The sequence below is a fragment of the Exophiala aquamarina genome (genome assembly GCF_000709125.1).
Source record: "Exophiala aquamarina CBS 119918 chromosome Unknown aczIA-supercont1.1, whole genome shotgun sequence".
NCBI classification, from domain to species: Eukaryota; Fungi; Ascomycota; class Eurotiomycetes; order Chaetothyriales; family Herpotrichiellaceae; genus Exophiala; species Exophiala aquamarina.
The window spans coordinates 3,123,212-3,143,136 of NW_013550587.1; the positions used below are offsets into that span (position 1 = coordinate 3,123,212).

At 50.8% G+C, this 19,925-nt stretch overlaps 10 protein-coding genes across 10 annotated transcripts; 4 read left to right on the plus strand and 6 right to left on the minus strand.

The window, feature by feature from the left end:
* Window positions 1–153: 153 nt before the first annotated feature.
* On the minus strand, window positions 154–461 carry A1O9_01123 (uncharacterized protein; the record flags this gene model as incomplete). The annotated part of the gene is made up of 2 exons (XM_013410283.1): window positions 154–300; window positions 393–461. Coding segments are annotated over 2 exons (216 nt in total), but the record flags the coding sequence as incomplete, so codon positions are not given.
* Window positions 462–4,802: 4,341 nt separating this feature from the next.
* A1O9_01124 (uncharacterized protein) lies at window positions 4,803–6,781 on the minus strand (the record flags this gene model as incomplete). The annotated part of the gene is made up of 3 exons (XM_013410284.1): window positions 4,803–5,929; window positions 5,986–6,032; window positions 6,081–6,781. 3 exons carry the CDS (start codon window positions 6,779–6,781, stop codon window positions 4,803–4,805), a joined length of 1,875 nt encoding a protein of 624 aa, XP_013265738.1.
* Window positions 6,782–7,155: 374 nt separating this feature from the next.
* On the minus strand, window positions 7,156–8,937 carry A1O9_01125 (uncharacterized protein; the record flags this gene model as incomplete). Its single annotated transcript, XM_013410285.1, has 1 exon — window positions 7,156–8,937. A coding segment is annotated over one exon (1,782 nt), but the record flags the coding sequence as incomplete, so codon positions are not given.
* Window positions 8,938–9,739: 802 nt separating this feature from the next.
* On the plus strand, window positions 9,740–10,375 carry A1O9_01126 (uncharacterized protein; the record flags this gene model as incomplete). The annotated part of the gene is made up of 1 exon (XM_013410286.1): window positions 9,740–10,375. One exon carries the CDS (start codon window positions 9,740–9,742, stop codon window positions 10,373–10,375), a length of 636 nt encoding a protein of 211 aa, XP_013265740.1.
* A 1,007-nt stretch (window positions 10,376–11,382) lies between these two features.
* Window positions 11,383–12,121, minus strand: A1O9_01127 (uncharacterized protein; the record flags this gene model as incomplete). The annotated part of the gene is made up of 2 exons (XM_013410287.1): window positions 11,383–11,768; window positions 11,815–12,121. Coding segments are annotated over 2 exons (693 nt in total), but the record flags the coding sequence as incomplete, so codon positions are not given.
* An 853-nt stretch (window positions 12,122–12,974) lies between these two features.
* Window positions 12,975–14,255, plus strand: A1O9_01128 (biotin synthetase; the record flags this gene model as incomplete). The annotated part of the gene is made up of 2 exons (XM_013410288.1): window positions 12,975–13,214; window positions 13,269–14,255. The coding sequence occupies 2 exons, from the start codon at window positions 12,975–12,977 to the stop codon at window positions 14,253–14,255; spliced, it is 1,227 nt and encodes a 408-aa protein (XP_013265742.1).
* A 277-nt stretch (window positions 14,256–14,532) lies between these two features.
* Window positions 14,533–15,236, minus strand: A1O9_01129 (uncharacterized protein; the record flags this gene model as incomplete). Its single annotated transcript, XM_013410289.1, has 2 exons — window positions 14,533–14,976; window positions 15,114–15,236. 2 exons carry the CDS (start codon window positions 15,234–15,236, stop codon window positions 14,533–14,535), a joined length of 567 nt encoding a protein of 188 aa, XP_013265743.1.
* Window positions 15,237–15,380: 144 nt separating this feature from the next.
* On the plus strand, window positions 15,381–16,911 carry A1O9_01130 (STE24 endopeptidase; the record flags this gene model as incomplete). The annotated part of the gene is made up of 3 exons (XM_013410290.1): window positions 15,381–15,419; window positions 15,478–16,407; window positions 16,465–16,911. 3 exons carry the CDS (start codon window positions 15,381–15,383, stop codon window positions 16,909–16,911), a joined length of 1,416 nt encoding a protein of 471 aa, XP_013265744.1.
* Window positions 16,912–17,320: 409 nt separating this feature from the next.
* Window positions 17,321–18,139, minus strand: A1O9_01131 (uncharacterized protein; the record flags this gene model as incomplete). Its single annotated transcript, XM_013410291.1, has 1 exon — window positions 17,321–18,139. The coding sequence occupies one exon, from the start codon at window positions 18,137–18,139 to the stop codon at window positions 17,321–17,323; it is 819 nt and encodes a 272-aa protein (XP_013265745.1).
* A 689-nt stretch (window positions 18,140–18,828) lies between these two features.
* On the plus strand, window positions 18,829–19,650 carry A1O9_01132 (uncharacterized protein; the record flags this gene model as incomplete). Its single annotated transcript, XM_013410292.1, has 1 exon — window positions 18,829–19,650. The coding sequence occupies one exon, from the start codon at window positions 18,829–18,831 to the stop codon at window positions 19,648–19,650; it is 822 nt and encodes a 273-aa protein (XP_013265746.1).
* Window positions 19,651–19,925: the final 275 nt, after the last annotated feature.

The following is a 19,925-nucleotide window of genomic DNA, read 5'->3' on the forward strand; positions in this document are numbered from 1 at the left end:
TCAGTCTACTTATTCTAGGAATCATACGCATACGTCTGTTGCGTTGAAGCATCAAAACCCCCCAATCCAGTTCCATCAACACCAATTCCTCAGGATACACATATTATAATGATAGAGGGGTCAACTGCCCTACCCTTTCCGTCGGCAATCTTCCAGATCTTTTTCAAGGAGACAGTTGACCTCCTTCAGCGCCGCTATTTCTTGGGTCTGTGATTGCACCATGGTCCGCAATTGGTCAAGTTTGGTTTCACTGCGGAGACGGTGATTACGCTGTGCCTTCCGGTTTTGCTCCTTTCTTTTCTCGACATTGGAGGAGAACCAGTCAATGCTACAAGGGCAATGGCCAAGGCTGGACAGCCGATAGATCAAGAACATAACTGTGGGAAACCCACCTTCTTTTTACCACGCTCGCACGCATCACAAGGGCCATGGTGAGGATGGTGTCGCAAACCATGGTTGGAACACGGTGAGCCACTTCCCGACACGGTCTCGAATTGGTCGGCTAGTTTAGTCTGCAAGCTGATAATACTGGGCGGCCTCAGCGAGATTGGTGAATCTGTCCTCATCGACTCTATCGGTCCAGCCAGGTTGACTGCATTTAACGGATATATTCTTGACATCTGTCCTATCTAAAATCGTCCTTGTTAGGAATAGTTGACATGACGCATTTCTAGTACTTGCCCCTGACGCCTCAGTCCTGATGTTCATGGTCATATCACAATATCTCATTGTGTGCCAAAAATATCCCGGAAGATATGAATGCTCACTGCTAGTAGTCATGGTGCTCAATGGCATAGATGTTGCTGATTCTGATTGAATTTGAAGGCTGGGCTGTGGAGGGCTTGGTACCGGTATAACAGTGGAAGCCGAAAAGATTGAGATAAAATCATCCATGTTATTCACTATAGCCAGATTGCTGTTTCGGCGACCAGAGCCTCCCGTCTTCCTCACACGTTCAAAAACAATCTTCAAATTAAGGAACACTTTCCAGAAACAAGAACAAAGAATCTGTGGTAGGCCCTATTGTGCTGTCGTGGGCAATGAACGCGCAGTCGGTGTATGGTTATGATCGAGTGAAGCCCTGAAACGCGAGTTCGAGTCTCTGAGAAGACCAAGTATCTCTGCAAGTCGGTAGTGTTCGAGCGAAGCTTATAAGCTGCACGGGCTGAAGGAATGGCTCATGTATCGACTGACTTGATGGATACTAGTATAGTTGTACTGTACCCTCCATGCAGCTTTACTGGAAGGATCTAGAACAGAGGCGTTAACTTCTGGTTTTATCGCCCTACAACCTCGTGTACTCAGTTCTACATAACTGGGTGATGGGCCATTTGGTGAGTTCTATGTCGTCACCCTTCGAAGGGCCATGCTTCTGAGCGCTGCTCAATACCATAAGCAATGAACCTTTTTGCAAGGGTATTGCAAGGTCTCAACAAAGCGAGCCTGTCGGGTTCGGCGGCCCTTCCGGGCAGTTGTCTATTAGTCCAGTGAGGTTTTGGGACGCAAAAGGATGTGAGAAGCAGGTCAGTAGAGGTCTGAAATATTGATTTGCAATTTGGCCACTGGCTTATTTACACATGGTTTAGCCTGCAGATTGGGCATTATTTCCTTTGGCTTGCAGTAGATGGAACCTTGGAAATTCACCACATGTTGCTGATGTCGGCTAACCAGAGATCTGTCCCACAGCCTAATTTATTACTACATTGCAACTCTGTGTGAAATGAGTCCTCTACATCTTCCCAAGTTCTGGAGAACATCCCCACCTGGCCCGAGAGACAGTGTCTGTGAACAGCCACTCTACACTTTTAAACGTTCCGCTCTGATAAAGTACCACCAATAAAGTTCATGGTCAGTGCGACGAGCCGCCTAGAGTCCGAGACTGCTACGTCGTCCTATGCGTCCAAGTGGCTCTGCCTCAACGATCAAAGGCACTTCAATCCCACCATTCATCTCATTACCTCGTCCATACTTTCACCAGCGAACATGTGGACCCTACGGCCTCAAGATCATTCGAACAAGTAGTGGTAGAGTGCGGTACCAATGCATCAGAGGCATGGGTGCTGGGCTTGCAAATTAGCATATGGATCCACACGACAAGCAGCCAAGTCTTGAGATTCTCAGCTTTCAGCCTTTGCCAGTCCTCGATCCTCGAGCATGAGGTTTGTCAATTGCCTAACCCCGATCTCCCGGGCGATATATGCTTCGCCTTGGGATCTTGGGATCCTAGACGATGGTGACGCAAATATGCAGCGGAGCAGGGAAGTACGGGGCGACTGAACGGCCACTGTCTTTAGTAACCAAGTTAAATCATGAGTAATCTCGACTACGCATGAGGACACACCCATGATTGACAAAGTGGAGGGTGTCGAGGCGAGACTCGACCTCGCTCGGTCGGATATACTCACTGAATACTAGGTATCTTTCATGAAGCACTTGGACAGGTCTTAATCAGTTTGTTCTCGTCTCCTAGTCGGTGTTGACCTGACCGAGGAGGATTGTTATGGAAGCTACGAAGTCGATCTGATTGATTCTGGCATGAATCATAAAACGTAAGTTCTAGGCGACTTTACTCTCTCTTGCTAGCACACCTGGGCATGCTCGGCAAAACGAAAGATTTGACCACGAAGCTATCTGTTGAGTTGCCTATCGACGACGCAAGAGCAACAAGAAAAGCGGGAATACTGGGTAGTAACTGACTAATTAGTCCAAGTACCATCAGACAATTCGGAGCGATCAGCTGCGGCGAGGCTAGCAACTCCATTTTGAAAGTTAACACATACGAGTAGTCATTTCTCTACGGAGTACCAAGGCTCTCGCAAGGACTCAGGAGTCCTCCATGATATGTAACAAAGCCTAGCCTCACAGTTTAGCAAACCAACTTGCACTTTAATGGGCCAGCGACAGCTTCTGGGAAGGGAGTAGAAAGCTAACTGTGGGAAGTCTTCGGCATCGAAGTACCACATCGAGATCATTGCAAAGGTGCCTTCCTGACAATCCCAGTTCAAAGCTTCAAGCTTGGATCGCCAAAAGTCCGGGTACTATTCATTGTAGTCCCCCCCAGCAGCCCAGTCTATCGAGTTTCGAGACAACCCCCCCCCTGAAGGAATAGCTCAATATGGGAATACTTTCTATGAGCCTCATAGGGCAAAATACTAGCGACAAAGCTTCACCAACTGGGATCATTCGTTTTAACCACATTCGACAGCCGCACTCTCAGATTGCTTCTCGAATGCATACGCGAGGCCGAACCTGATGGCATGCATCAGAGGGCGTATGGTTGGCGTCCGAAACTTGGAAAGAACAAAAACAAATCTCAACTCATTTCGTCAGCAGACTATGTTTAATGCATAGTAACGACGCTTTCTCTGTTCCTGGAAAGCGTAGACGACCATCCAGAGAGAGCCCTCGGCTCTCACCATGACCCATCTGGTCTCTTGCTAAGCGAACGAGCTCACGAAACTCAATCGAGCAGCGAGCCTAGGATCATGCAGCTGCGGATTCCCCGCGCTCGAGTTTGCTATGAAACAGTTTTGCATCTGGCCCTAGTGAGAACAAGTTCCAAGACATGTGGGAGGTCGGGATCGTGAGCCTCGAGGCCCCTGCCCACAATCCCTGAGTGCACCACGCGCCGTACCATTCATTGCATTCATTATACTCAACTCGGAGGGAGAGCACGTGTTACACCATAACGCAACGGCTACGGATTTCTGGAGCAACCATGTAACCCGCATGTTTCAGGCTCGACAATGGCTTACACACCGTCCGAATTCAGCAGCCTTGCAAGCTTGACAAGGCCCTTCCCAGCATGAGATGACATCTGAAGGACCAGGAATGCAGACGCGACTTCATGGCCGAGGATGTTTCGACAGGATGCGATACGCGGTCTCCGCGCAATTCCTACACGGCCTCCGAATTGGCCAATTCAACATTTCGTCTTCCTCTGGTTGAATCGCCGTCTCACCCACCACGTCGACTTCAGTTAGCGGATGCAACCACAATTCTCACCACGTCTCACAGGAGACACCGCCCACAGCCCCCCACACGCTCCTCTGGACGTGGACAGCCATTCCACGGAGGCAAGGTGGCATCTACTGAGCACTGACAGACGCAGAACGGCGATGACGAAGCGCATGAGTCTACACCGGACATCTCGATCGATAGGAACATAAAGAGAGGACAGAGACCCTTCTCGAATATTCGATGACCAACGGCAGTCACTATCCTCCCGGGGATAGTCATCGTGAGAAGAGAGGCCTGCCCTACCTGCCAGCTGCGGGTTCTCGCAAGCGTACGAGTGCGTCTTCTGATTTGATGGGATGATATGCAGCTGTTCTCTTGGGCTGACGAAGAAGAAAAGGAGGAGTTACTGTTCTGGGACTCGATAGCCTTGCCGATCTCCAGCCTACATATGAGTAGTTACATACTCGATCCGCTAGACATCGCTCAACCATAGCCTTGACTTGAACCCTTCGGGAGAGGAGTGAGTGTGACCCGTCAGAACCATCAATGACGTCAGTATTTGTGCGAGCCACTTTCTTCCGCACTCTATAGACCCTTCATCCTCGCTTTTTCCTTTCTAAAAGTCGAGAATCGAGGAAAGACCCCTCCATCCCGATATTTTCCGTGATGCATGCAAACCACCAAAGATCCCAGAAGAGGGGGGATTTGATGATCGATAACCAACCATTCATCATTTCTGTTCATAAACTATGCTCTTGCTATCATAAGCCATTCCAAAAAAAAAGGCGATAGGTCATACTTCTCGTATGCCAGTGTACAATTGGCTTTACCAAAACCTCAGCCTAGCCGGCCGACACAGCGCTGTAGCCCGCGTCCCCCTCGTAGATAGCCCACAGTAGACACCAGTTGACAGCGGCTACACAAGCCATGGCCCACCAGACAGCAGCGACGAAGTTTCCTCCCAGGCCCAGGCCCAGACCCCAGCCGCCGACCGTTGGGCCGATCGTCCTCGCGCCGGAAGAAACACTCTGCGCGAGGCCGTGAATCATGCCGAGGACGCTTGGATGGGGCGTGCTATTGTTGACCAGCAGCGTCGTCCCGGGGAGCGAGAACGTACGCGAAATGACTTGCAGGCTCAGCACGACGGTTAGCGTCGGCCACATCAGGAGTGGCTCGTTAGGGAGCAAGGCCAGGTACGGAACGCTCAGGTACGCGAGGATGGAGAAAGGGAGGAACATTCGGTAACTGGGAAGCGTGCCGAGCTTGGTGTTCATCCAAGGATAGACTAGCAGTTGCAGCGGGAATCCGATGACGCCGATGATGGCGGTCGCAAGGCCGACGTTCTTACTAGACAGGCCTAGGCCACCGGTGAAGAACAACGGGAGGTGCGAATTCTTGTTGTCCGAGCGCGGGGCGGGCAGGAACAGGAAGATCAGCGCGTTGAAGGCGCTGATGTGCATCGCGAGGAGGTGGTGAGATATGAGTGTCAGCACCACGTTCTTGTTGAAGATCTTGCGGAATGGGATGCTTGTTTTGGAAGGACTTGGGGCAGAGGACGAGACTGGCGCTGGGCCTGTGGGTGAGCGGGGATTGTGGTGTAGTTGCTCACTTTGGTCAGTTAGAGGAGATGCGTCTTGAAGATCATCCTGATCGCGAAGCTGATGATAGTCGTATCTATCGCTATCCCGACGGCGGCGAAAGATGTTTCGCATGATCCACCTGCCAAGTTTACGACCGTAGTCTGGTCTACCTCTCAATGCCGTGTGGGTTTCATCTAGGCCGAAAATGACGCATAATGCAGATGATAGGATGAAGACAGAGCTCACGATGTTGGGAAGGGCGTATGGGAAGGATGTCATCCAGCCAACCCCATCCTTGCCACCGAGGTAGGTTCCAGGTCCGAATACATTTGGGAACGAAGATCTTGGATCGGCCAGGAACCCACCAAGGATAGGGCCAATTACCACGCCTAGGAGCAGTTAGATCAGCATTGAGTAGAATCGGTGCATCACTGAATTTGCTCACCAACGTTGAAACACATGGGTAGAAGCAGGAAAGCGCGAGATTGATATCTGAGAGAAGTTAGACACGACCCATCTTCATCGTCAAGGAACACTCACTTCTTCTCCTGGATGATCTCGCTGATCATGGTCCTCATCACTCCGACATTGCCATTGAGACATCCAGCACATACTCGGAAGAAGAGCGCCTGAGCAAAGGAGGTCGAAAATCCCACGCCGATACAACTGATGGTAGTGCCAACTAGTCCAATGAGTATCACCCGCTTCCTCCCAATGCGAGGCGAATCGGCAGCCCGTCCCCACCAAACAGCAGTCACGAACTGAGCGGCGGCGAAGGAGGCAGTGAGCATTCCGCCTTGTCCAGAGATAGTCTTATCAGAGAGACTTGGGTCGAACGAGCGGAGTTGATAGAATAGGTATGCGGAAAATGAGCGTTCTGCTAGCGGCTCGGAGAGCCGTGCGATTGTGAGGACTGCTAGTTGACCTTTCTTAGGTAGAGACATCCAGGTGACGGGGGCTTCTCGTTTGGATTCGATTGTGGTAGGCTCGACATCCTCGCTACCTGACCATTCAGCCTCCTCTTCTGGATCTGAAGGACGGCGGGACGGTGAGTGCCGACGCAGATTTTCATCGCTTTTCATGAATGACCCGCTTACACTGTCTGATGGAGACGAACGTTTCAAGCTGGATGGATTGTTATTTGTTCTATCGATAAGAGGCTCCGCGACTTCGGACTGAGAGTCGACGCTACATCTTGGTCCATGGTTATTTTCATGCCTGACGGCAGCCAGCGAGGACATCTGCGGGCAGGTGTGAAATGAATGAGTGATTCGGACTCAGAGATGGAGCCGAAGACAAGGGAATGCTATCAACGATACTTGGTTGTTCTATTACACTACTAACACTGTACTCATGCAAAAAGGATGTGATCATATTTGAACAGTAGAAGAAAAAACATGGCGATTCTTATTGGGTGATTGCGAAAATCGGGCAAAATCCGTTGTGGAGGCAGGTGCTCGGCTAAAGCGTGCCGAACAAGGCTGACATCATTTCTGGTAAGGCTGAGTCAAAATGGTAGTTTCTTGTAGATGGTTCAGTTGCGCAAACATACATTCTCTTCATTTCCTATCCTCCCTATATTGTACAGGTTTCACGAGGTGACATCTTCGCCATCGTCGTGTGATGGTCTGTCATTTGCGTGTAGATCATAACGTTCCTGCCAATATGAAGCCTCCTCCTTATTTAACCCCAAAAAGCTGACGCAAAACCGATACATGTTGTCATACGGCCATGAACGCCCAATCGCCTCTCCAGAAGGGTACTTGTCCCTTTGCTGCGCCGAGTATGCCTTGGAAATGTCCAACCGTGTTTTGCTGTTGTAGATTATTGTTTTCGTGGCGTGTTGCTCCGCAGCCTTGATAAGCGCCTCAAGGAAAATGATCCAGTGTTTGACGATATCAGCACCTGTCGTACAATCGTGTTGCCGGAATTCGACGGTAGGTTTGATTGGCTTCCAATTCGTCTCATTGTTTGCGAATGCCCAGAGATTGGCGAAGTTGTAGATGTACCCACGGAAACGCGGGCCATTCTCGTTTTGGTGGTTGTCTGGCCGTTGTATTTTCGCAATGAGGCTGATAATATCATCATGCTCGGTGAAGACGCTGTTTTCAATGTTCAGAGCTTCTTCCGAGCCACCGTTTGCTTCCGGTCCTGCTTGATCGCGAAAATATTGTAAGTTGGACTCGACATTACCGAGTCCAGTATACTTCGCTTCCGTGGTCAAGACGTGATCATAGGCTATTTCTGCGTCTTCTTCTTCACTTAGTTGGGGAGGGCCGAATTCTTCGTCAGGGTCGAATGGTTCATCGTCATCATCAAGAGGTGAAAATAGCGGCTCTTCTGGTCTTTGTTCTTCGATCTTGATCCCCGAACGACTCCTGGGAAAGCACTTCGATATCAAATCTTCGTGCAGGAGGAGAATGTAAATTAGATGTTGAAAGATAGGAGTAGAGATATCGCTGGAGTCTTTGAAGTCGAACCCAATATGGACATGAGTGCTCGCCCATACCGAGGGAAGAACCATTGATCGATCGCTGCTCAAAGCTTCGAGGTACTTTTCGATTTGCAGCAATGCTTCGTCCTTCTTTGCAAGTGTGAATATGGGCGATATCAGCTCGATTCCGTGACTATCCCAAAGAGGCCATGTTTTCTCGCTTATCCCTAGTTCCGATAAACGAGACTGCAGTTGACTTTCCAAAAGACCAATGAGCGTATCATCGTTAGTGACCGTCCAGTGGCTGTAGTCAAGATCACTGTTTCGAATTAAAATACTCTCATGCTGATCTGGATAGGCTAATCTAGATAATTCATGGTTGCCAGGACTGAACCCATCAGGCTGGGCCCATCCGACCACGTTACAGGGCAGTTCCACGTGCTGAAAACGTTCTTTGGCCATGAGAAGGGGCTCCATAACATATCGTCGAACAGCATTTCGATTTGCTGAAAGGGTTGTTGGAAACTTCTGTCGAAAATGAAGGGTGTTGAAGATCACATCTGTGGAAGGCACTTGCAGACCCCATGAGGGATATCGACTTCGAAAATTGTGGGACCGGTTCGTATCGAAGAGGATTCCAGATTGTCCTAGAAGGTCGTAGTGCTGGGAATTTGTAAGAGCTTTTACAATTTCGGCATTAATCTTGTAATCACACAAGATCTGTTCCAAAAACTCCTCGTGGAAGGCGAGTGTAAGCTCAAATTCAATGCCGAAAGTTGTTGCGCGACCAGATTTTGTTTTGTTCTCATTGGACTCGGTAGGAGTTGTAGATTTCGACCTCTTAATCTTCGAGGGGCTCGCAGAACTGGAAGGAAGCCGGTCCCGTTTTCCAATATACCCAGGAGATAATGGAATTTTGGAAGTAATCCCTTGATCACCGAGAGATGTCGACATTTTGCTGAAATTGCAGGGTGCTGGAGGCTAAAAGAGCGTCGGTTTTGGCAGATGCTGAGGCTATGGATGAGAACAGCCTTTTCACGAATTTCCCTCACAGAATGCGCGAACCACTCGAAATTTAAAGCATAATGGAGGACCTCAAAGCATTTCTTCGTACGCGACCCACCTGATCATTGTTTGGACCTGAATATCGAGTCCGTGATGCTTGCGGCCTTGTTGACAAAGCAATGATTCACCGTTTTGGGTCCGTAAACCAGATAAATTACTGGTACCAAGAGTAAGCTTTTACATTAGTGCCCGAGATCTGTGGTGCATTGTCATGAACTGAGGAACGTGGAGAGAGGCATTGACACCAGCCTAAGAATGTGAGGCTCAATCAGGGTCAGGCCAGCAATAGCCCGGACCACTTTGACAGCCTGCCATAATAACATCCCAAGCGCAATATTGAAATCTCTGGGACGTATCCCTCGAGGCAAATTGAAAAAGAAAGAAACATCCACGGACTTGAGTGACTCCAAGGGCCCGGGAGAAATTCTGAAGCAGAGGTGTGTGCATGTTGTTTTGACAGAGAGAGAGAGAGAGAGGACGAAACAAGCAATCATTAGGCAATCTTGGCAGCCGATGCAAGGCTCAAGCACTGGCGCAAGGGCTCAGGACGGGGAGGTGTGCCCTGCTGCACCACGACTGTACCCAAACATAACATTGATACCCAACGTTAACGCCACTTGTGCTGTCGAAGTCCGTACCTGGTATATTTAATGGTTGGGCTACCTAATGAGCTGCTGCCTTTTCTTGACAGGTAATAGCAATGGCGACCGCCTCCACCTCCACCTCCACCTCCGACGCCGTCTTGGACAGAGCTCCAGAGATCGCAGAGACCGAGCCGTTGCTCTCAACACACAACCCTGTGAGGGATGGTGAGCGTCGGACTCGTGTCCAATTCAGAATTGCTGCTGCTATGTACTCGTTTCTCGTCCTGGGGATCCTTACTTCGACCATTGGCGTTATGATACCAAGGCTTGAAGCGGAGTATCAACTCAGTGACATTAAAGTCTCTCTGATTTTTCTCGTCAATCCTATTGGATACCTAACTGCAGCGTCTCTCAATAGCAAGATTCATTTGAACTTTGGGCAAAGGGGTATCGCTCTGATTGGCCCTATTGCCCATCTGATGTTCACGCTCACGGCCTCTTTTCATCCAAACTTTCACGTCTTGTTAGCGGCCTTCGCGGTGGCTGGATTTGGACTTGGACTCCTCGATGGTTCTTGGTGTGCATGGGCCGGAGCCATGGAAAATGCGAATACGGTGTCAGGTTTCCTGCATGGTTCGTATTCGCTTGGTGCGAGCCTTGGCCCTTTCCTTGCAGGCACTCTTCTCTCACAGGGTCATGCCTGGTACTATTGGTATTCTGTGCTTGTAGGTCATGGCCCCGGTGTGATCTAGAAACAGTCCTTTAACAGCGGAGATGACATAGACATGCATGTGCTTCGTCGAGGCTATCGCCTTACCGTCTTCCTTTCAACATGAAGATGCAAGACGCTATCAACACGAAAAGCACGGCACATCGAAAGAGCCCGGGACACAATGGGTGGAAACAATCAAGTATAGAGTGACCTGGATCTGTGCTGCGTACTTTCTAGCATATGTTGGTACCGAAGGTCAGTATATGAAATGTCCCGATCTCGCTTCAATGACCCGACTTCCCACTGATATAGTTCCAGCCTCAATGTCTGGATGGATTGTCGTGTTCATGACCCGGGGTCGCGGGGCATCTTTATATTTTTCCAGCTTGTGTTCTTCCGGATTCTGGATTGGTATGGCGATTGGACGACTGTCGCTTGGTATTGTCACGGACACAATTGGAATCCGCATTGGGACAATGATCTACCTAGGCGTTGCCATTTGCCTACAGTTGTTGTTCAGTCTTATATCGATAAGATGGATTTCACTACTGACGGTTACCTTCCTCGGCTTCAGCCTGGGGCCGCTCTTTCCGAATGGAATAGTCTTGCTTATGCGGCTGCTCCCATGCCATCTTCATGTTGCAGCTGTTTCGTCTGTAGCATCTGTTGGTCAAATCGGAGCTGCTCTCATACCATTCGCTTCTGGTGCTCTCACGCAGGCACTGGGAATCCAAGTGTTTCAGGTGATAATATTTGCACTATTGGCGATCACCTTCCTGCTATGGACCTGCTTTCCAAAGGAGTCTTCAGTAGAGGTGGCTCCCAACGACGATGACTTAGACGTGGGCAATTCCAACCCCTGAAATGGCTCCTTCGGTGTGCAAATGGCAATCCACAGTGCAAAATTGTGGAAGCGCGTGTAAGAAATATGGACAGAAGCATTGTACAGCTACCTATATGACATATATTTGCGACCTCCAATCAGGCCAACGGCGCTGAAGTCTCATGGGAACTACCCACAGTCTCTCCCCGATTTCGAGCGTCTCCTTCTGTGGAAGGTTCAGGGTGCCAAATCATGGCTGTAAAAAGAAAATACGAGCCTGATCCCAGATCGCATAGTTCAACGAAACCGGCATGACTATACAGATGCTTTCCCATGGCGGTTGCGAGCAGAGTCAGAGGGACACTTTCTTCAGCCGCCAAAGCCTGGACGCGTCCAAGAAGAGCTTTGCCGATACCTCGTCGGTGATAGGCTGGGTCGACCGCCAGAAAGTCAATATCCCAGTACTTTTCAAGACGAGCAAAGGGGCCGGTGCTGTAAGCGGCCTGTAACTCGTGCAAGAAGGCATTTTGATTTTTGAGGGACTTGGAGCGGTCAGCACCGACAGTGTCGACGAAGAAAGTCTCTAGCGACAGAGCGGCAAGTTCCAGGTCTTGAAACATGAGTAAGAAGACAGAAGCCTGGCAAAAACTGCTTACTATTCCAGGAGAAGTACGACTGACTTGCTTGCTCCGCCTTCCATCTGGGTGAAGTGGCCGCGAGATAGCCAACGACTCTCTCAGTGCCATCCCAATCAGGGTCTTGCTGGTCTGTGATAGCAATGAGCAGATATTTACCACTATACAAACGCTTTTTCGCTCTTCTGAAAAATGCTAGACGCATGCACTCCGGATGCGGTTTTCGGTAGGGCGCAACAAATGCGGTGATGGGATCATCAGACATGGCCTTGCTGGCCAATGTCGCCATACCACTGAGATCAGTAGCTTGAGGTCGTCTGATATGCATGGCTGTGGTTTAAATTACGAGAATCAAAGTGTAGGATCTGGAAGCTGCTTCGCGATTCAGCATCACTCACATTAATGATGGTAAGTCACAGTTGCAGCATTGCATAGTGAGGGGTTGATCCAATAGGTTCATATGTAACGACACCATCTTAGTGAGTACGGTGTACTCCGTCCATAGCTAGGCACATACGGAGGGTAGAGGACTAGGTCTTGCCTACAGGGATAGAAAACAGATGTGTATTGTATGTCGTCAATGGACCAGCTAGTCAATTCGCATGGCAATACAGTCCGTCGGTATCGGTTTCGTTGAGATAACCAGATAGTTAGTAGCTGGATGCTACATATGTAATTAATTACCGAGATTCGGCCTGGCAGCAGCGACAACACGGGTGTCCCTCGGTTGCTCCCGTGTTGAAGCGGGAGCTGGACAATTATCGCTAATCAAGGAGGCATGATTGTTGGATTAGGGGACCGAGGGGCCCGCTCGCTGTCAGGGGAAGATGGTTCCTGCAGGGCTGAAGGCTGCCTCCAAGCTCCGAGAATAGGCGGGCGATCACCCCCAAGACGATCCAACAAAGGGGACCGAGGGACCTCACGGGCCCCAGAGCCCGGGTGGTCTTCTTAACCATGCCTGGCGTGTCCTCACCCGACTGGCGGCCTTCCCAATCAAATGGTCCACCCATTCAGCCCAATGGTCAATACCCCACCAAACATTTCTCATTACCCACCCATTTGCTCGTAGGCATTCACCCAACATTCATTCACCCACACTTCCCAATCTCTATCTTCGACCTGGACTCTGGTGTATCTCACGCACATCTTGCAGGTTTCAATTTAGCATGGACCTGGCCAACATGAGTCGGTCTATCGCTCTTAGAGCTTCAAAACAAGTCCGCTCTGCTCGCTACTACAGCATTGTACATGACGTCCCCCGGAGCGCAGCCAGCTTAACCCAGAACTCTCCCCCACCACAACCTCAATCCCAGTCTATCTTCGATCAGGCAGTCAACGCCACTGGTCCTCGCAATGACTGGACGAAGGAGGAGATCTCACAGATTCACCAGCGGCCGTTGATGGAGCTGGCGTTCGCTGCCGTAAGTTGTAACATACCGATGTGGACATGAGCGTGACCTAAACACTGGCTTCAGGGAACTGTTCACCGACGTTTTCATAAACCTTCGGCTGTCCAGCTATGTACCCTTATGAACATCAAGACTGGCGGCTGCACCGAGGACTGCTCTTACTGCGCCCAATCCTCTCGCTACAAGACCAATCTCGAAGCTACCAAACTGTCCACTGTTGAGTCTGTGCTGGAAGCTGCAAAGATTGCCAAAGCCAACGGATCCAATCGGTTCTGTATGGGTGCTGCATGGCGTGACATGCGCGGTCGGAAACGAGGTCTCAAGAACATTGTTGAAATGGTCAAAGGGGTACGGTCCCTGGGTATGGAAGCATGTGTGACTCTTGGAATGGTGGATAAGGCACAGGCTCTGGAACTGAAAGAAGCCGGCCTGACCGCCTACAACCACAACCTGGACACGTCTCGCGAACACTACCCTAACATTATCACTACTCGAAGCTATGACGAGCGGTTACAGACCCTCGAAAATGTGCGGGAAGCAGGCATTCATGTCTGCAGTGGTGGAATCCTTGGCCTGGGCGAGACACCCCAGACCGACCATGTTGGCCTGATCTACACCCTGGCCACTCTTCCAGGCCACCCCGAGTCTTTCCCCGTTAACAAACTAGTGCCCATCAAGGGCACTCCGATGTTTGGGCAAGAGCCGGTCAAACTGGAAGATATGGTCCGGGTGATTGCGACCGCTCGACTGGTGATGCCCAAGACCATCATCCGAATCGCAGCAGGGAGAGTCAGTATGCCCGAGAGCGAGCAGATGCTTTGCTTTATGGCAGGTGCCAATGCCATTTTCACGGGCGAGAAGATGTTGACGACGGAGTGCAATGGTTGGGACGAGGATAAGGCCATGTTTGAACGTTGGGGATTGACGCCCATGCAGACCGAGGCCAGTAAGATTGTCGAGGAACCCAAGTTTGAGGCACGGAGTTTCGATGAAATGAAACACCAGAGTCACGCACCGGAACAAAGCTGTGCCGTAAACCAACATCACGCATAAATTCAGTGGGTATATCTTTGGACAAGTACATACGGTATCCCAGTAGACCCAGCATGAATAGGGTATTGTCCTATACAGCCTTTTCTGTTGTGACGTATAGCGCTCAATAACTAATTGGATCCGCCTTGTCTATGCCAGTGCATGAGAGCTCTCAGTATCATCTCTTCTTGATCTCATACTCTGCTTTTTCAAGCCAATGATCAATCACCAGCTCAGATATTTCCTCCCCTTAAGTGCCCTCCGCTTCAGGATAGCCTGTCCACTTTTCGTCCTAATCCTAGCTAGATAGCCATGCCTTCGCTTCTGGATCCGTCTCGAAGGGCTGAAAGTGTCCATCCGCCGTCGGCTGCCCATGAGAGCCGATGTGGTAGAGAAATGCCGAGGGGTGGACATCGTTCTCATCGAGAGAGAGACTGGTGATGTCGTCTTCATCGCCTGCTGCAGAGATGGGCGGACGGTGCAACTGTGAAAGAGCGGTGATGCAGAAGAAGGACAGGTTCTTGCGACGTTGCTTTGGCTGCTGCTTCGGAGCGAGAGCCCGCTGAATGCGCGGACGAGTGTTGCCGGAGATGATACAGGCGGGGACTGGGATATGGAGTTCTTCTGAAATGTCGTTTTGGCCGCAGACAAGCTGGTCACTCGTCGAACGGTGCTGAAGGCTCTGATTGTTCGCACCTAGTGAGTTTCGGGCGAGAATGAGCTGGTGGAAACTTACCTTCGACTAGGAACTGTGTACACTCGGGATGGCATGGTGTCGAAGACGCATTTGACCACGCGGCCACAGATGCGACACATTACGGCGTGGACAGGTTATAGAGGCTGTAGTATGAAGTGAGAACTCTTTACTATCCTCCGTACAGTGAAGTTGGTGTTGGCCCTGGGGTGCACCTTCCACAGTCCCAAGATCTCGCCGAACCTTCCTCGCCGGGGCCCCTTGCACGTGAGTGGGCCCACGAGTACACGTGAGTGACGTCTTGCCATGGCCGCGTCTTGGGGTACGTTCCTGAGTCCTGCTCCTCTTCGCACTGGCATATGTATGTCTATTTCTGCATCAAATCCCATTCATTTCCATCCATACACCCACCCCACCGGCTTGTCTGAATTGAAGCGTTTCCATCTTAAGGAATGGCTTCACTTCTTCGAGCCCTAGGCGACTTCCCTCGTGTACGTCTACGATTCATCCCCTCAAGACGGTGAAACTGACTGACCCATCCAACCACAGCGCCTCGCTGCGTTTCTCGACCGTCCTGGCTTCCCATGGAAGAGGCTTATACTAGGCTTTTCAGTTGGCCAATTTGTCCTTGAGGGGCTTCTATCACTTCGACAGTATCAAGTCCTGCAAAAGACGAAGCCCCCCAAGACACTCGAGGATGAAATCTCGCAGGAGGTCTTCGACAAGAGCCAATCTTACGGCCGCGCAAAGGCCAAGTTCGGCTTCATCTCTGGTCTCTACTCCCAAATTCAAAACGTTCTCTTCATTCAATACGATGTGCTGCCCAAGCTGTGGTCTTTGACAGGTATATGGCTGGCACGATACCTGCCTGCACGCTTCTCCGGCGAAATCTCACATTCGGTCTTGTTCTTCCTCACCTTCAACCTGATCTCTCAGGTTCTGTCGCTGCCTCCCTCTTATTATGGCACTTTCGTCCTCGAAGAGAAGTTCGGATTTAACAAACAGACGGTCAAACTCTGGTTGACAGATATGTTGAAGGGCCAGGCTCTGACGGTTGCTCTGGGCGTCCCTCTGTTGAGCGCTTTCTTGAAAATCATTCAGGTGACTGGTACACGTTTCTTCTACTATTTGTGGTTGTTCGGTATTGTCGTCCAGCTTTTCGCCATCACCGTTTACCCCGTCTTCATCCTCCCTCTATTCAACAAGCTCTCTCCACTTGAGCCCGGCGAACTTAAGTCCGGCGTTGAAGCATTGGCCTCGAGACTCCAGTTCCCTCTCAGTTCTCTATACGTCATTGATGGAAGCAAGAGAAGCGCACATAGCAATGCCTACTTTTTCGGTCTACCATGGAAGAAGCACATTGTCATCTACGATACCCTGATTGAAAAGAGTGAACCTCAAGAGGTCGTGGCCGTTCTGGGACACGAACTTGGTCATTGGAGTTTGTCTCACACTACCAAGCTCTTCGCCATTGCTCAGGTTCGTCTTTGCTGCAAGTTATTCCCCATTCCGAGTGTCACTAACCAAAGTCTTTAGTTCCATATGTTCCATATCTTCGCTCTCTTCAGCGTCTTCATCGACAACAACTCCCTCTATTCTTCCTTTGGGTTCCACAAGTCGCACCCCATCATCATTGGCTTTATTCTCTTTTCCGACGCTCTCGCACCAGCCGATGCTGTTGTGAAACTCCTCATGAACATTCTCTCCCGCAAATTCGAGTTCGAAGCTGATGAGTTTGCGACGAACCTCGGATTCCAAAAGGAGTTGGCAAGAAGTTTGATCAAGCTGCAAGTGCAGAATCTCAGCACCATGGACGCTGACTGGATGTATGCAAGCTATCATTACAGCCACCCCATTTTGGCGGAGAGGCTCGCGGCCCTTGGATGGAAGAGCTCCAAGCCCGACCCAAATGGAAAAGTCCTGGAGCTCGATGAGAGGGTTGTTGATGCCGAAGTTGTCAAAGCCTCAAACAGAGAGTTGTAGTAGTACTCAATTCTTAGATTCCCTAGTTGTGAATGCTCGGACGAAGTATGATTGCCTAAATTAGCTCACCTCTTCGATTTTGGTGGCAGAAGTCGAAGATATTAGCTCGTTGGGTTGTGGACCAGTTGGATGTCTCACTTTCTCGTGATTGGGAATGGCGCGAGCTGCTGAACTGGGGTTGATATGGTCGCGAAGTGGGCCGTCTATACCAGCGGGTGGCCCCAAGGCCCTTCATTCATAGAAGAATGATGAAAATAGAGCGATTGGATCAGATCGGCCTCCTCTGCAGATGTCGTGTATGTCGCAGACCCGAATTCCATCTAGCATAGTAGATGATGATCTCACACCTATGCTGTGAAGGTGAAGCGTGTTATCTCAGTCCTGTGGATTCGATACTAACGTCCGCTCATTAAAATTTCGTCGCTTTCTCTTTTCCCTTCCCCTTGTCCTTCCGCTGCTCCTCTCGCTTAGACTTCTCCGCCTGAGCCTTCAGCTTCTTCAGGCGCTTCCTCTCCTCCTTGTTCACCGCGGGCTGTTGCCCACTAGATCTAGGATCCACCCGGTCCCTAGTCCGCTCGTCCTCAACAGCGACCAAGTCTTCCTCCTCCGCCGAGTCGCCTGGTTGCTCGAGGTCAGCGCCGGGATGCCGGTCCTGGTATGTGAGTTCTAGTCCTTCAGACGACTGTGCGAGATCATAGGTCTCTTTCTCCTGCCAGTCGTCCTGGTCCCCGTCGTCTGCGCGCTGCAGTTGTGGTGAGGACGAATTCAAATGTTGGTGCGCAACCATCGCAGGCCCGTCTTCGTACCTTGTATCGACCTCGATATCGAACCCGCCCTCACCGTTGGTGTACGGCTGTGACCGTCGTGAATGACCGCCCTCACCATCATCTCCAGCATACCCACGCGCCCGCTTGGTGCCCCTCCGCGGCCCGAAGTCGCCTTCCTCAAACGTACCCTCGCCCTCCTGCTCCTGCTCGAGGACCTGCTTCCCGACCCGCTTGCCCTCTATGCCCAGCAATATCCGCTTGAGATGGTGCAGCGTCAGGTTTGGACTGCTTCCTGCGCTTAGCGCCTGGGGGCCGCGCCCCGTAAGCGTGCTGTCTGGTCGGTAAGCGGCGTCGATCTCGGCGCGCGAGAGGAACGAGGAGAGGAAGGTGTGCGCTTCGCGGTGTGTGAGCCGGGTTGTACTGTGTGTTACAGTTGGTGGGAGGGGTGTTAGGCCTGCCATTTTGGTGGTGATTGGGAGGGATTGGGAGAGGTGGAATGGTGGGTTGGTCAGGGTTGGAAGAAAAAACGGCGCGAGGGTAGTTCTGTGAGAAACTTGAGAGAATAAATCGCAGGGGCGAGGCAAGTTGGGTAATGCAGTCCCCAGCAGAGTCCTGGTTCTATTATAACTTGACTGCAGTTGCAATGCAATGCGCGGGCGTGGTCAGTTGGGGGAAAAAAGTTGTAGGAAGATCATTTGCTTGAGTTGCGATAAGATAAGATTCGGTAGCTGGAGGGGATTAACCTTTTTCCATCTCAGCCTCGCCTTTGTATCCGGATAGCACCTGGATGCTTTCCCCGCAGCTTAATCTAACCTCCGCACCAAGGACTGGGACGAGCTGATGACGGAACTAAGCCCGAGAAGCGTGGGCCGAGGTTTGTGCCTTGCTCTGCCCAAAACAGGTCAATGTCACATTTGCGGAGGGGGCGGCATTATCTTTTGTGAAGACTGCGTGTGTGAATGATTGGATTATTAATCGCTGCTGTTTGGGATGAAGGTGCATGCTTTAATCTCTGAAGTCATTCAAGTCAGAGCGTCAGATCTCCTCCTCCTCTTCCTCCTCATCCGCCTGATAATAGTAGGGTGAGCAAGTCGACCGATAGCCCAGGACCTCAACCAAACCGTTAGTCCTCAGACGAAGTATCACCGCGATGCCTCTCGCAACGGTCCACCTCATCTCGCTCACGCCCAGCACAAGCATCCCGTCGTTCGTCCAGGCGGTGAGGTCGACATCCACAATCAAACCGCTCGTCATCTCCAAGGTTGTCCGTTGGATAATAACACCGACTACCATCTCGGCTAAAGAATTGCTCAACCCGAAGAAACCTTGGGACCTGCTGCTTATCGTCCTGGGTAACGATGCTCTCCCAAAGAGCCTGAAGGACAAGATCGAAGTGCACTGGTCTGTCACATCAGGAGTCCCGTCCCGACTGACCAGCAGCTTCGACAAAACCAACGCTCAACTTCTCCACCCAGATCCTAAATCCGTGCCCGCGCTGACAGGGTCTCTGGACAAGCCACGCATGGGTAGCTCATCACAAACACTCGAGCTCTCGGCGGGATTGAGCGAGTGGATCGCTGCGTTCTCCCGCTCCCACACCGGCCAGAACGCGATGTCGATGCTGAACCTGCTTGCCTTCAAACCGGGCAAGAAGCCGGACTATCTACAATACGGGAAGGCGTTTGCAGAGACCATCGGCGCGAAGCGTGGCGGGAACGCGAAGCTCGTTGGAAATGTCACGGCCCAGCAGGACCAGAGTGTCTCCGGCGGCAAGTGGGATGAGTTCGCCCTCGCTCACTACCCGAGTATCTTGCATTTCGCAGACATGCTCGCAAGCGAGGATTATCAGTCTGTGAATCTCAAGTATCGCGTGCCAAGTTTGCAGGATACTTTTATTCTGGCCACGAGTGAGATTGAGCTCGAGGAGCTGGTACAGGCTGGTGGGAACGGTGGCAGATCAGTGAAACTATAGTTCGAGATTTGAGATAGGGCGACGGAGCGAAAAATCAGGTGCACATACTCCCTCAAAATTTGCATGGGACAAGGGCTCAAAGAGTGGAAGATGGGGCATCACAGCAACACAATCATTGTTCTCACCTTCCTTACCTTTTCTTGGACGGACAAACTTCCCCGAACGCAAACTACGGGTTATGAGTAGTATATGATAGGAGAATTAGTGAGCAAGGGACGCTCACGAGACGACATAGAAGACTGTAAAACAATAAAATTATTATGGAAGTATTTCAG